At 44.5% G+C, this 15,108-nt stretch overlaps 1 protein-coding gene across 3 annotated transcripts in view; it reads right to left on the bottom strand.

The window, feature by feature from the left end:
* Positions 1 to 7,856: 7,856 nt before the first annotated feature.
* Positions 7,857 to 15,108, bottom strand: part of NAAA (N-acylethanolamine acid amidase) — a 31,225-nt gene continuing 23,973 nt past the window's right edge. For 2 of the 3 annotated variants that reach the window (XM_090032035.1, XM_090032034.1), the window contains 5 exons: positions 14,387 to 14,449; positions 13,877 to 13,943; positions 12,296 to 12,324; positions 10,606 to 10,675; positions 7,857 to 8,219 (listed from right to left, as the gene is read on the bottom strand). In XM_090032035.1, coding sequence (XP_089888161.1) covers positions 8,199 to 8,219; positions 10,606 to 10,675; positions 12,296 to 12,324; positions 13,877 to 13,943; positions 14,387 to 14,449 — 250 coding nt within the window. In that variant the 3' untranslated portion in view covers positions 7,857 to 8,198. Of the gene's footprint in view, positions 8,220 to 10,605; positions 10,676 to 12,295; positions 12,325 to 13,876; positions 13,944 to 14,386; positions 14,450 to 15,108 lie in introns of those variants that run through there. The other variant, XM_090032036.1, reaches the window with a different exon arrangement.

The raw sequence follows: 15,108 nt of genomic DNA, 5'->3' as shown, positions 1-15,108 counted from the left end.
TTTTCCAAATGTAGACATCTGAGTGCACATTGAGACACTTTTTAGCCTCTCTTATGGATAGGGTGGAATATAAATCTAAAATAAATAATAACAATTACCATCTCTCATAAGGAAAAGCATCAGACTTTTAAAAGCACTGAGCCACCCAGAGCTGTTTAGTAGGATTTCCAAAATTCCTGCATTCCATGGCTACCACTGATTTCAGTGGAAACTGAATGCTTAGGTTTTTGTTTTTAGAAAAGCAGCTATCTAAATCCTTAGATGTCTAAATACCTTTAAAACTGTGGCCCTAAGAAATCACAATTCCATTTTAAGCCAAAGGGAACTGCAAGTTACTGAACAAAATTTCAAACCGGCTGTAATTTAATTGCCCAGATATGGTGTCAGGAGCCTTAACTTACCCTACTTACTATACCTAGAAACTTTGGCCTGTGTGAATTATTCAAATACGGTCCTGGTTTTTCAGGGCTGCAAATTTCAATGTTTTAAAAATTTCATTCTAAAAAAAATAATCTGTTTTTACCCTGCAACAGGAGATGCCCCATAGCAGTTGGGTAAAAACCACCACTATTTTAAAAAAGAAAAGCAAAAGCAAAAAGAAAAAGCCACATTTGGGGGCTTCAGAATGGAACTGAGAAATATTTCCCCTTTGTTTTTTTCAAAATTGTTACTTTGTGAAGCCCTTCTTTTAACTGTAGTTATGGGTTTTCAGCTTAGGTAAAGCCACAGCGTTCATCTGTGGTTGTGCTATTGTCTAGTGGGGACACTTATGTAAAACAAACAAGGTATCCTTTCTTTTTCCCCCTCATCCTCAAAGTCCACCAACATGTGACACAAGCAGCTTCAGCTGCATCCTGGCCACCCCCCTTGGGCCTGGGGATTCCCAGCTGGTCCCACCGATGAACGTGCTTCCCTTACCCCCATCCCCTCCTGATGGAAGGGCAGGTGGAAGCCTAGGAAAAAGCTGTGCAGTATCTAAGAGTAGCTAACTCCACACAGGGAAATGGTGGAGCAGAGGGATGCCAAACCAATTTGAACAGGAAGGGGTGAAGATGAAGTACAACATGCCCAGCAGCTTAAGAACAGCTCCATCCCCACCTCACCCACAACTTTTGTGAAAACCTTGCCAGCACAGCAGTTTCCTTGCCCTTCCTCTGCCTGAAGTTCCTAGTCAGCTCCTGGAAAGCTCTCCTCCTGCTGGTCCTATTAAAAGGGAGGGACGGATGGCTTGGCACTGCAAGCTGGCATCTGTCCGTACCTGAGAAGGCATCACACCCACATTCAGACTATACCACACTACATTTTTCTTACAGACTGTGCAGGTGGGAAAACTTCTAACCATTCCACCTTAGACCTTGATCCTGTCTTCCTGCTGGCTAGATTTCCCTTGGCAGATTTTCCTGGCCTTCGTTTTGCCTAGATTTTAAAACAACCCCCAAGGCGCGACTTCCCTACTTCTTTTGGGAGGGTATGGTGTAGTCAAACACACTCCAGCCTTACATCCTGTTTTTCCCCAAGAAGTGATGCTGTATAGAGGCTGTCCTGGCAAACAGATATTCAAAAGGAAAGCAGAGGTGAGAAACACGGTGCAGTCACGAAGCACAATTTTTCCTTACCAGAACAGAAGAAACTCAATTGGAAAACCAATGCTGGGTGATTCCAATTTGCCCATCAGGTTTCATAGAATGACACAAGCTACAATGTGTAAAATAAAGCACACAGAAACATGCACACTGCATGGTCACTGCTTAGTAGTGTTAAAATTCTAGCACTTCAAATACAAAAGAAATTTGCAGGAATTTATGCTCCTTACCAATGCAACATATATATATACCCTTCCCATGTTGAGAAGGCCATGCCTGCTGTTACACTGAAAAGAACACTTTGCTGCTGTAGTTTTGTTGCTTTGTTTTCGGGTAGCAATTCTTTTTAGTTAGGCCATGGGTTTTTAGGCATTAAAAAATACTCTTAATTGTGCAAAGAAACGTTTAGCCATGAATTTCAGGGCTATTTCTCTTATTTGCTTTCTAAGATGTTACAAATGTGCTTGATCAAAACTTCTCTTAGTCATTTCTTTAAACTCCCAAAATAAATATGGATGTGATGGGCTAAATTGTGCAATGAGAAGATTCATGACTTTCCTGGTGTCCCTGGTGCGAATCTACACAGTGTTTGCTACCACGGCTATGGGAATCAAAGCATCATTTGAGATGGACCAGGTTCCTGAGATTCAGGAGAATGTAGTGTTACAAAATGTAAACAGGTGCTGGGAAAGAAAACGTACAAGTAATAGAATCCAAACTACATGAAAACTCCAGATACAGTGGGATACTTAAGAGTTCAGTTTACGGGAATTCGGTGGACAGCGAGACAACAGAATAGGCACACAGTGGCAGTTCATGGCACGGGGATGCTGGGATATGAAGGGCTGGTTGGGAATCCTACTGGATAATTAAGTATTGTTGCCCATTTATCAAGTCTGCTGTTAAAACAAAAATGCCACCAGTTAAGCTATAAGCTATCGATGACTACAAGGTAAAAAAAAAAGTCAAGTAAAAGTTATACAACAAAAAGAAAATAAAGGTAACTGGACTATAGGAATGACTATTTCTTCCAAATCCCATCTTTTCCTTCTGGTAGTTGGTGGTCAACATTTCACAGCTTGCATCTGGAAACAAATGTTGCTTTATTTAATAACTACACTTTCAGCCCACGGACAACAGTCAGAGCATTGACAAAGAGCACTTCCGATAGGAAACGCTTTATACCAGCTCACCAGACAAGAATTTTAAACATGATTATTGTCTAATTATGCTGCCACACAAATATTGCTACACATAATGTGGAAAAAAAACAAACAAACTTACCTTTGCTGACCTCTGGCTTTAGGAAGGATATATTGGGATAAACACCGTAGAAGGTCTCTGATATTTTAAAGATTTATTTTTTTGTGCTTGCACATTTATAGAATCAGCATCCAATGTTCAATGTGATCAAGAGTCTCCAAGATTTCTTAGCTAGTTACAAATGCAGGAAATTCTCATTGCCTAAGAAGTCAAACAAGAAAGTCAAGCAAACCAAGAGGGTATCTTCCACTTGGTTACTCAGTGAAAAACTCCCAATCTCTCACACCTCTGGCAAGAAGCCTGTGTGTTGCTCTCCAAAGAAAGTGCAGACCTTTTGATTTATTTAATGCTCAGTTGTTCTGAGAAGCTTTAAGGTTGTTCCCATGTGACACTTAAGAAAGACAAGAGATTTGAAATGGATTAGGATTACTAGAGGGGATTATGAATAGAAAATCTAGTATGCTGGCCTCACACTCATTTTAACAGACAAACCAGCTCTTGCATGTATGCTGGCTGTCCTTGGTTACATGCAAATTTCCTCAGAAAACTGTTCCCACTGATTTGGATCTTCGGGTAGAAAGGTCTCATACATTTGACTTGGGTGGGAAGGGAGAGAAAGGGAGAGGTGCACCTCTGTCATACAGATATAGAAGGCTGTGGGGTGAGAGGATTTCATTAAATTGGCTGAATTATAAAATGCAAGAGAAAGGTATGCTCCACACCAAGTACAGGTACAGCTGAGAAGATATTATCTACCCTTCCCTTGGTTGAAAATCATACAGTAGCTATTTGCAGAGATCCCTCCGTGCAAAGAATACAGCTTTATTCACTGGAATAGTGGTAATTTTCTCATTTGATTGGGGAAAGATGGTTCCTTATAGAATATAATACTTATAAGCTAAAATGAATCCCGACTGATTTATGTTTGCACCCTACCTAAATCCTGGATTCATAAACAAGCTACTTCCTCCATCCCTACATGTGGCAGGTGTACAGAATTTATTTTCCATGTAGATGCAGACATCCTAACTGATTTTTCCTTGTGGCGATCCCACGCTTAGGAAAAATAATGAAAACTCTTCCTGAACAAGCTCTTAAGTCACATCACACAAGCAGCAGAAAACTTTGGTGATTCTGGGTCTCACCCCTCTATAGAAAAAGGGAAACCAAATCTTAATTAAAGTGTTTCTGCACATACCATTTATAGCAGTTAGTCTGTAGATGGACAACCATGGGGAGGTTTAATTCATTATTATTGGACTTCAGGAAGGCCTTTGATACGGTATCCCACCCCATACTGGTGAACAAGTTAAGGGGCTGTGACTTGGATGACTGCACAGTCCGGTGGGTGGAGAATTGGCTGGAGGGTCGCACCCAGACAGTCGTGGTGGATGGGTCGGTTTCGACCTGGAAGGGTGTGGGCAGTGGGGTCCCGCAGGGCTCGGTGCTTGGACCAATACTCTTTAATGTCTTCATCAGCGACTTGGACGAGGGGGTGAAATGTACTCTGTCCAAGTTTGCAGATGACACTAAGCTATGGGGCGAAGTGGACACGCCGGAGGGCAGGGAACAGCTGCAAGCAGACCTGGACAGGTTAGACAAGTGGGCAGAAAACAACAGAATGCAGTTCAACAAGGAGAAATGCAAAGTGCTGCATCTAGGGAGGAAAAATGTCCAGCACACCTACAGCCTAGGAAATGACCTGCCGGGTGGCACGGAAGTGGAAAGGGATCTTGGAGTCCTAGTGGACTTCAAGATGAACATGAGTCGGCAGTGTGATGAAACCATCAGAAAAGCCAATGGCACTTTATCGTGCATCAGCAGATGCATGACAAATAGGTCCAAGGAGGTGATACTTCCCCTCTATCGGGCGCTGGTCAGACCGCAGCTGGAGTACTGCGTGCAATTCTGGGCGCCGCACTTCATGAAGGATGCGGATAATCTGGAGAGGGTCCAGAGAAGGGCCACTCGTATGGTTAAGGGCCTGCAGGCCAAGCCCTACGAGGAGAGACTAGAGAAACTGGACCTTTTCAGCCTCCGCAAGAGAAGGTTGAGAGGCGACCTGGTGGCTGCCTATAAGTTCATCAGGGGGGCACAGAAGGGAATTGGTGTGTATTTATTCACCAAGGCCCCCCCGGGGGTTACAAGAAATAATGGCCACAAGCTAGAAGAGAGCAGATTTAGATTGGATATTAGGAGGAACTTCTTCACAGTTCGAGTGGCCAAGGTCTGGAACGGGCTCCCAAGGGAGGTGGTGCTCTCCCCTACCCTGGGGGTCTTCAAGCGAAGGCTAGATGTGTATCTAGCTGGGGTAATGTAGGCCCAGCACTCTTTCCTGCTTATGCAGGGGGTCGGACTCGATGATCTATTGAGGTCCCTTCCGACCCTAGCATCTATGAATCTATGAATCTATGAATGTTAAAAGACTGGTATTGGATGTTTATAGAAGCATTTGCAACTCGTACTAGTTAGCTATAAATTATAGCATGAAAGATAAATGATCCAAAAACTCATAGCAGTTGTATTCTCCTTTGTCACCCAGTCACCATTTAAAAAAAAAAGGTTTCAGCCATTCAGGGTGGGCCCACACAATGTAATATAGGTGGTGCTGGGTGGCAGGTAGCCAGGGCCCCCCACCCCCACAGAGGCCCCACCCCCAGACTCCACATCCCCCAAACACCTGCACAAGCCCCATACCCCACCTCAAACCTCACTCCCAAGCCCTATAAACCCACCTATAATGCCTCCCCCACAAACCCCACCCATCACATCCTGTGTGCCCAGCCACCGAACAGGATGGGACAAGACCTTTTGGTGGAGGCTGTGGCTGCAGGGGCAACTGCCACACTGCAGCCCTGCCTCATGCCCACACCACTGTTGGGATATGGGGGTTGGGGGCTCCTGGTCCCAGGAACCACTTGGGAGGTATGATGAGCTGGAGGTAGCAGAAGGGTGTGTATGTGAGTATGAGAGTGAGAGAGAGATGGGGGTTGGGAGTAGTGGAGCGCTCTGGGGAGGAGAGGCCTCCAGGGCCAGGCTTAGAGCAGGCTTGTGCAGGGGGAACTGGCCTGGAAAGAAAGGACCCAGCTCAGTCCTTGAGCTCCAGCTGAAGGCTTCTCAGGCACAGCATGGGGCAGGGAGCAGAACAGCAAGGGCCAGCACTTCTCAGAGGCACAAAGCAGCAGGTGGGACAGCTGCAGCTGGACTCACATACTGGTTCTAGGACAGATCTGTGTCCAGGAGGGAGCTGGTGGTGGCAGGCAGGGGCTGCAGGTCAGGAGTGAGGGGGATTCAGTGGGGGGCTGTGGGTTGAGAGTCCAAAGCAAGGGCAGGGGCAGCTCTGATTTTTCTATGACAAAAAGCCAAAAGTAAATGCCAACGTATAAAGATATTTAGAATTTATTTTATTATGGTGAGGCACTGGTAGGCTTCCAAAATGCTTTAAAATTGTAAACAATATCAATAAAGCATTGCTCAACAAATTTCTCTCTATATAGTGGCATTTCATTTTAATAGTGGAAGAACACAGATTTTAGGTATTTTAATGAGAGAATTTGGGTTTCTTATCAGAGAATTTGCAGTTTTTAAAAAGGGAATACCAGGATCTCTGCTGGTGGGGCAAGTGGAAAGACCCAGGCAGAAGAACCTGCCTAGGGCCAGCGCTGGGGACTCAGCTGGAAGGCAGTTGAGGTGGCTGACCTCTTGGCCATTTGTAGCCAAGAGGACATGCTTTGATAGTTCAAAGCAGGCCACTGCAATAAGCATATCTTCTAAGCAATAGCTGCCCAGATGGCAGAGCAGGGGCACCAGAAGACATGACAACAGCTCCTCTTGAAGGCAAACTGTGTAGCCACAGCCCACTGGCAGTGGGCCCAGAGGTGCAGGAGGCTCTGCTGCAGTGGCACATACCACAGCCCAGGCACCTGTGCAGTGCTCGTCCAGGTCTGGCAGGAGCACAGACATGGAGCCACGGGTCCAACAGTGGGGATGCTGTTGCAGGTGGCAACAGGTCACAGCCAGGCAGCAGCTCCCACTTCCAGACTGCTACATTGGGTAGAGGGTGCAGGGGCCACTCTAGGTTAGGGCTACTTCAGCAGTCCAGCTGGCACAAGGGGTAGTGTCCCCAGATACCAAGTGGCTGGACTTTAGAAGCTCCTATTTGTACCTTCCAGAGATTGTGGGCCTTAAGGCCCACCTAGTTAACTAATAGCCCCACTGCATGGGGCCAAAGTTTGAAAGATACAACTGATATATATATATATATATATATATATATATATATATATATATATATTTTTTTTTTAGGGACGGATAACTAAGGAAGAAAGGGGTAGGAGTGATGTGGGGGTCACCTCAGAAGCTCCTGGGAGCAAGTAGCCCTGAGCTGCTCACCAGGGCAGGTTTTTATATTGCTGGGGCCAGCACAGGTGCTAGACCCAGCCTCTCACTGTCCCTGGCTGAAGATCCAGGAGGAACTGGGCAGGGTCAGTTTGCCCCAAGCGGCACAAACTGTTCCACACCAAAGTGCATATTCAGGTACCTGTGCTGAGGCAGAAATCTCTGGCACAAATTTGTGCTGCTGCTATTTGAGCTGCTGGAAACACGTGTGCATGCATGTGTAGACGTGCCCAGGAGAACCAGAATCTGAGGGAAGACACAGGCAGGCACCTGCACTGAGGATTCAAGCATCCCTGTGGGTTGCAGAATCCTTCTCTACAGGGTCTTTAAATGAAGGAGGCTGTGGGAGTGTTTGAGGAAGAATCATGGAGGTCTATTCACTAACCTAACATAGTTCCATAGACAAACAGCAGCTTCCAGGACAGATGAAACACCGATGCTGCAGAAATAAATGCAAGGTTCTTGCCGCTCTTCCAAACCCTCTATGGACATTGCAGCACTCAGCATATTTCACTTAGGGTGGATGCTAAAAAGAGGATCCAATCTTAATGCTTGTACTACGGTTTTGGATCAGACAATGTGAACATGAGAAAACAACAACAATATACATGATTCACAGAACCTGCTACATATTTTTATTTCAAATTTTCAGGGCTATTAAGCTAAGCAAAAATGGAGGCTTTTATTACTGAATTTGTTGACATATTTCTTTAAATTGCATGCTTCTTTGCAGAAATGGTAAAAAAAATAGCTCTCAGTTTTAAACAAGTACTAAAAAAACCTGACACAATCAAAAATATATTAAAACCTTAATTCCAGATGATTAACAAAATAAGAATCTTAGAGCACTACAAAGAATGAACAAGTCAGTTTTACCTCCACTGTTTATGTAATTATTTTATACAGTGCATTACGTTTCTTTATTTTAAAACTAAAAACTGGTCTTGAATAACATCAGGTTTTCCTCTTTTTTGTCTGTTAAAAAGAAGAGCAAGAAATAAATTAGCTGGATATATATGGAAGAATAAATAGAGCAAACATTTTAAAATTACCAACAGGATAGTGTAAGACCTTGACTCCATGCGATGTTTAACGACTGGATAGCAACAGGCCAGCACATGCATTGACTTCACAAAGCGGCTTTATTGTGAGACAGCACTCAGGATATCTGTAACTTGGGTGACCCAGAGTATCTTTTCTAAAAGTCTTTTATTAAACTTAAGTTACATAGACCCCCAATCAAGAAAAACTAATCTTCAGAAAGAAAGAAAATAAAGTAGTTTACAGGCCAGGTTTTGCTGCCAGGGAAAGGCAAAGGTCAAACTGACTTATTTGAAAGAAGGAACACCCATATATCAATAAAATCAATGACATCTGCAGAGTTTGCAGAACTCAATTGCTCCTTGGAGAATGAGGTTGGGTTTTTATTTAGAACCAGCAGATGCAGCGTTGGTCACAGCTGTAAAAATTTTGAGAGTTCATGTACTTCAATTTTTTTCTAGAAGCCCTAAATGCATAAACCAAGGGAAGGATGATGTTCAATTGGTCCTAAGGGGCGAGAGGCTTCTACAATGGGAAGGTCTGCATCAAGGTTAAAAATGTAAGCAAGGTCAATGGATTTATGTAGGCTGAGTCCAGCTCCTGTTATAATGAACATGGGCTGAGGGAAAGTTTAATGTCTCTGTGGCCTGCAATTCACTTCACCGCTGTGCAGTTACATTACTTACGATTTCACAAAATCTGATGTCACCTCCCATCAGTCTGACAGGAAGCACAACCAGCACCACTTTAACTCTTATGCGACACTTGTTCTCAGTACTTCTCTTAACACTAAACACTGTGAGGCGAGGGAAGGGCTGGCACTGTTCCTCAGGCACCTCAGAGCTCTGCTGTGACAGGACCTCACGTGCACAGGAGACCCCAGAACATGAACCCAGCTCCCCCCAGAAACTGAAGACCAAGCCATGCCTCCCAGACTCTGTGTGCACAGCTCCAGCTGCTCTTTGCCATAGTTTCATAGTTTCTAGGGTAGGAAGGGACCTGAGTAGATCATCTAGTCCGACCCCCCGCCATGGCAGGAAATAATACTGGGGTCAAATGACCCTAGCAAGATGCTCATTCAACCTCCTCTTAAAAACCCCAGGGTAGGAGCCTGCACCACTTCTCTTGGAAGTTGGTTCCAGATCCTAGCTGCCCTGACTGTGAAGTAGCGCCTCCTGATATCTAGCCTGAACCTGCCCTCTGCCAGCTTGTGACCGTTATTCCTGGTCACTCCTGGCAGTGCACTTCTCAAGGGGCTTTACAAAGGAAGCTGGTATTTACCCCGTTTTACAGGTGGGGAAAATTAAGAAGCAGAAAGTAACTAGCTCAGAATCACACAGGAAGCCAAAGACAGAGCCAGGAACAGAATCCAGATCTCCTGAGTCCCCTCCCAGTGCTCTTGCCCACTAGATCAGTGGTTCTCAACTTTTTTTGTACCAGGATCTGCTTATAAACATTCATGCACACTCCCAACCAGGTAAATAGTTTATGTAGAAAACAGCCCCGGCTCTGCCATCCCTGGATTTGCGCACCCATAGCGGGCACGGGGTTGTAGCCTAGCCAGATTGGCACAGGCAGGAGCTGCCTCTGCAACCCAGCAGGAGGGACCTAACATGGGAAGGTGGAACAGGGTGGCAAGACTTGTTGCTGCTGCTGCTGCCACCCACATCAGCAGCAGCACGAGGAATAACAGATGGGGGTAGAGGGGACTGTGCTGCTCTCACCTACTCCTGCCTCCAGCCAGTCATGTACTGAGCCACAGCTCTACTCTGCTGCCATAGCTTTCACGCTGACACCATTCACTGCCACCCCACCTCCCCTCCAGGGTTGAGTCATGGCCTGACGGGAGTGGCAGTGGAAGCTGGGCCATGGCAGCGGGGCAGAGGTACAGCCCAATGCATGAGTGACTGGAGGCAGGAAGTGGTGAGGGCAGCATAGCCCCCTCACTCCCCAGTCCATTACTCCTTGCACTGCTGGCAGCACAGCTGGCATGGGGGTCCTAATGGTGGCAGCTAAAGTAACAAGTCTTGCCTTCCCACTCTGCCCTGCCCCCTGGTCTGTGGAGGTGGCTTCTGCCCATGCCAGGCTGCCCAGATTGATATGCTGTTTATTAGTATGCACAGTGTTAACAAACGGGGAAGCACAAGCACCAAACATTTTTTTAAAAAATGTATGCAAACTATGATGTATTTTTAAAAGTTAGTTTGCAACCCTTTTATATATTCTTATGACCCACTTTTGGATTCCAACCCATGGACTGAGAAATGCTGCCTCTTCTACTTAAATACAAATAGTTGTTAGACACCTTTGTTTAACATACCGGCGTTCTGATCCAAGTTGTGTACTTGTCTGGGAATGCAGCACTCATGACTGTGGTATATATTGTGTAACTAGGGTGAAAGAGAAAACAGACAGTGTGGGCAAAATAGCATCTCAAGCCAAAAAAGAGGTTTTTGTGTGAACAGAAGAGTAAAGACTCAATCTTATGGGACTGCACCCAATGATCTTACGAGGTCCCTTTCAGCCCTAATGTCTATGAACTTACTACAAACATACCTCTTACATATATGAGCCAGAACAACAGAAAGTACAGCATATTGAAACATCAGGAAGAGAGCCTGATAAAACTTACACCTATGGGTGTAAACTGGTCTAGCCCCACTGAATCTTGTCTATTCCAGCAAAGAATTTGCCCCTAAATGACACTATTTATCTTAATCAAGGTAATGGAATATTAATATGGATCTCACTGGTGAAAAGGACAGCACTCAAGCATGGTAGGAATGGTGTAATCACATTTACAATTCATGGGTAAATAAACACAATTGTTATCTCTGAGAAACTAATTCCAAAGCTCTAAGTGTGACTGGATGATACTGTGGAGACACTAAGCTGAAAATAAAAATATAACATGATAAGGAGATCTGCAAACATGCAGATTTTTTAAAACGCTGCAGAATGGCAATTAGTAAGAGAAGGCATTTTGTACTGGAGAGATAATAGCTCTGGCCCCCATTTACTATTTGTCTCTGGGAGTGAGACAAGTCATTTAGAAAAACTGGCTCATCTAATTATTAATGGCTTCACTGCTCTGGAAGTCTGGACTCCAAGCAGAGAAGATCTGAGACCAGCAACACAGGGTTTTATCATTCCTCAATGAGCAGCAGACAGGGGACACAGGCACTTAGGCGACTCCTGATGTAGAAAAGCAACATGCACATGAACAGTGATTGACTGGGGAAGATTCTAATACAATAAAAGGCTTAGTCTGTCTGACTGTGTGTCTGTGCGTCTGTCTGTCTGTCTGTAATGATTTTGCCCAACTGTGCATGCAGCGATTGGCTGCGTGGGCTGGGTGGCCGTGTGCGGGGTCCTCTGAATTTAAATGGGAGCCCCTCCACCAGTGCCACCTCCTCTTGCAGCTTCTGGTGCAGTGGCTCCCTGCGCCCCACCTTTACAGAGGCAAAAAAAAAAAATCAGGTAGAGCACTTTAAAAGCGGTGGGGCCCAATGAGGAAAAGCGGGAGCCCCTCTGTCGTAGTGGGGTTGGACCTGAAGCGGGGAGGGGAGGAGGGGGAGCAGGTTAAGACCCAAAGCGGGGGGGAGGGGGCAGGATGGATCCGAAGCCAGGAGGGAGGAGCGAGGGGAAGGGAGGGGAGTGGGGTCAGACCTGAACCAGGAGGTGGGGTGGGGTTGGATCCAAAGCAGGGGGGAGGGGGCAACAAGGTTGGACCCAAAGCAGGGGAGTGAGGGGGGTAGAGCAGGGTTGGATCAGAAGCAGGAGTAGGGGGGAGCGTGTCTGGACTCAAAGCAGCGGGGGTGGGGGTGCAGGGCTGGACACAGGGCTCTGTCCCTGCTGGCCCCCCTCCCCCCATCACTTTTGATGGGCAATTTGCTAATCATGGAATATTGAGCATATTCAGTCAGATTTAAATGAAAATCTTCTGAAGCACTTGATTGGTTGAGGCATGGCCATGAGTAGTGGGCTATGTTTCTAAGCACAATACTTACTTATTTAAGACTGGCTTCACTGATAATACCTGTACAAGAACATGGAAAAACCTGTCATTCTGATGGTTAAAAGTTTGTAAAAGGCGCTTTAGATAGAGCAGATAGAGCACAAGGATTAAGTTATTTAAAACAAAACCCACAAAACCAAAAATTGCCCTATTCTTCTAATGCACAATTTTGCATAATTCCTGAATTTAACACAGACCTCAGCTACCATCCCCACTCTCCAAATATGTTTAATTTTTAAATAACTAGGCTCATACCTAAGAAATTATGCAGAGGCCAGCCATCTCTGTTCCTTGTAAGCCCTTCATTCAGACATCAGAATGCAATTGTATTATTCCAAAGTCCCTCATTTAAGGACATCTGGCCACTTCTCTACACAAGAGGTTGACTATGCAGTAGCCCAAGACTTCTGCACAGTAGTGGAAAGTACCACAAAAATGCTATTCATTGGTGCTACTGTGCAGTAACTTGGGTTACTGCCAGTCAGCATCTCATGCAGACATGGCCTCTGTTCACAGAATCCTAGAAGGAAGGGGGCTCCTCTCTAGATACAGGTCCTGTATCAAGGCCTGTAATTCTGGTCTGTATAATCATTGGGAATCCACTCTGAATGAGAGGACTTTAGTTTGGAAATGTGTCCCTTGGATAGTATGGCATCACACATTTCCAAAATCCTTTACCGCTAATGCACAAAAACTAAAGATTAAACTAAAATCTTGGATCTAAATGCCATGTAAGTGCTAAATGTCATAACTCAAAGCACAGTTTTAATACCTCTAACATATAAATTGCTATAAAGTATCTTTTTAGCAAATAAAGTTTTTTGCCAATGGTCCCCCCTGAAACCAAAAGATTTAAAACACACTGATATGGTATTTTTTCCTATTCATTTGTACCCATTTTACATGATATATGAACTTGTCCAAATGTGAAGGGCATGCCAATTTTCAGTTCATCATTAAAGTTAGTTTTGGTTTTTATAATAAGAAACTATATGCTAACACATCTGCCAAAAAATAAAACCATTATTTGTCCACTTCATTGCCAAAGCCCATAATGATTCAACATTTACAATTCTCATCTCCCACTGCTCCTGGATTATTGCAAAAAAAGAGCTAAATGTACAAATATTAAAGGTAAAGTTTTCAGACATTCGCTAGTCTAAAATGTTCACTCTGAACCCACTTTTCTGAAAAGCTGAACATTCACTTTGTCAACAGGTTAATGGGAACTGAAAAGGGGTCTCTGATGTCTCAGCTTAAGAACCCAAAACCTGAGTCACCCAGAATTAATGGATATTTGGAAAATGGGGCTCATGTTACTTGCCCAAAGTCACACAATGAACTAGCAGCACACTTTGGCTCCTGGTTCATGCAAACTTTATAATGATCATAGAAAGCCTCCAGTGAGAGCCATTTACTCACTAATCTCCATCATAATGCTCTGCTTTTGTCTTCTCTCAACTTCCAGCTAAAAAGGCAATTACATTTCTGAAACAACGTTCTAACAGTTTTGCAAAGCAACAAACTTTGAGTTCAAGCCCAGACAGTAGGATGCAGGATTTAAAGGAAATACCTGAAAGAGGGTATCAAAATTAATATTATGCTGCCCAGTGGCATTAAGTGCTCTGATGGCTGGAGTTCTGCAGGAAAAGAACAAAATGTCATTTGACAAGCAAATGCTGTCGTATGAGAGAGGCATTAACATAGGCTGGGGATAAAATTGCGCTAAATCTACCAGTTCTTTTTTCCCATCTTGCATAAAATAGCCAGATGAACTGGTAGGCTGGCCAAAGCAACATTTTGTTGTTTTTGTTGCTTTTCTGTTAGAAAGTCCTCCCCAGTCACTCTGAAGTTCAAGCTTGCTTCCTTGCCACCAGTTTCCTTCTGATATCACATGATGCATTGGGCTTCCAGCCAAAAGGCTCTGGACAGGGATCCCTTTAGAATCTCTTAGTTTTGCTCCTTCACTGGTCTTATTTCTTCTGAGCAACACCACCGAAACTGGAGTAGCTGCACACTCAGCATACGAAGCCACTCATAGCTCAGGGGGCCAAGGCCAGGTACAGCTCCTAATTAAACCTACCTTCGATCATCAAAAGGAGGAGGGCTAGTCCAGTGGTCATAGTTTGTCTCCACGTGGAACCACCTATGTAAGAAGCACACAAAAGATAAGCAAGAGCAGTTTCAGCTGATTCTATCCACGGCTAACAAAAGTGGACACAACACAGGATTTATGTATCTATGAACTTAAAAAAGTTTCTTTCAAAAGTCTCCCAGCTCACGTGCCTATAGCAAAGCCAAAGATAACACATATGAAAGCCTTTGCTGGAAACTACGGTCTGTGGATTATTAAGAAGGTTGGGGAAAAAAGGGTTCAGCCCAACTCTCATTATAGTCAATGACAAAAAAACGACTGACTGTGAGGGGAGCACGACCAGGCCCTTAAAAATGGAGTTAGTGTACAGTGGGTATGTCTACACATGCATTAATGTGCGTCAGTTAATGTGCATTAAATCTAGTACCTCCACTGTGAGGACATTTTTATATGTGCTTGGGGAGTGGAGGACACTTTAATTGAAGTCAAGAGCCACTCTAATTAAAGTGCCCAGAGCATCTTGTGTATCAGTGTCCCCATGCTCTAAAATGGTGCTGGGGGTACTTTATCTATAGCTTGTCAAACAAACTTTAGTTAAAGTGCCCTTGCCATCATTTTGAAGTGCTGGGATGCTGTTACACAAGATGCGGAGGCTGGATGGAGCATGGTAATTGCCACACTCCAGTCTGCTACAATATGTTGTAATTGCA

Source organism: Crocodylus siamensis, chromosome 2 (assembly GCF_052110815.1).
Source record: "Crocodylus siamensis isolate JL-2025a chromosome 2, ASM5211081v1, whole genome shotgun sequence".
Lineage (NCBI taxonomy): Eukaryota > Metazoa > Chordata > Crocodylia > Crocodylidae > Crocodylus > Crocodylus siamensis.
The sequence above is the reverse complement of the archived record's forward strand: the minus strand, read 5'-3'. Positions and strand labels throughout refer to the sequence as shown.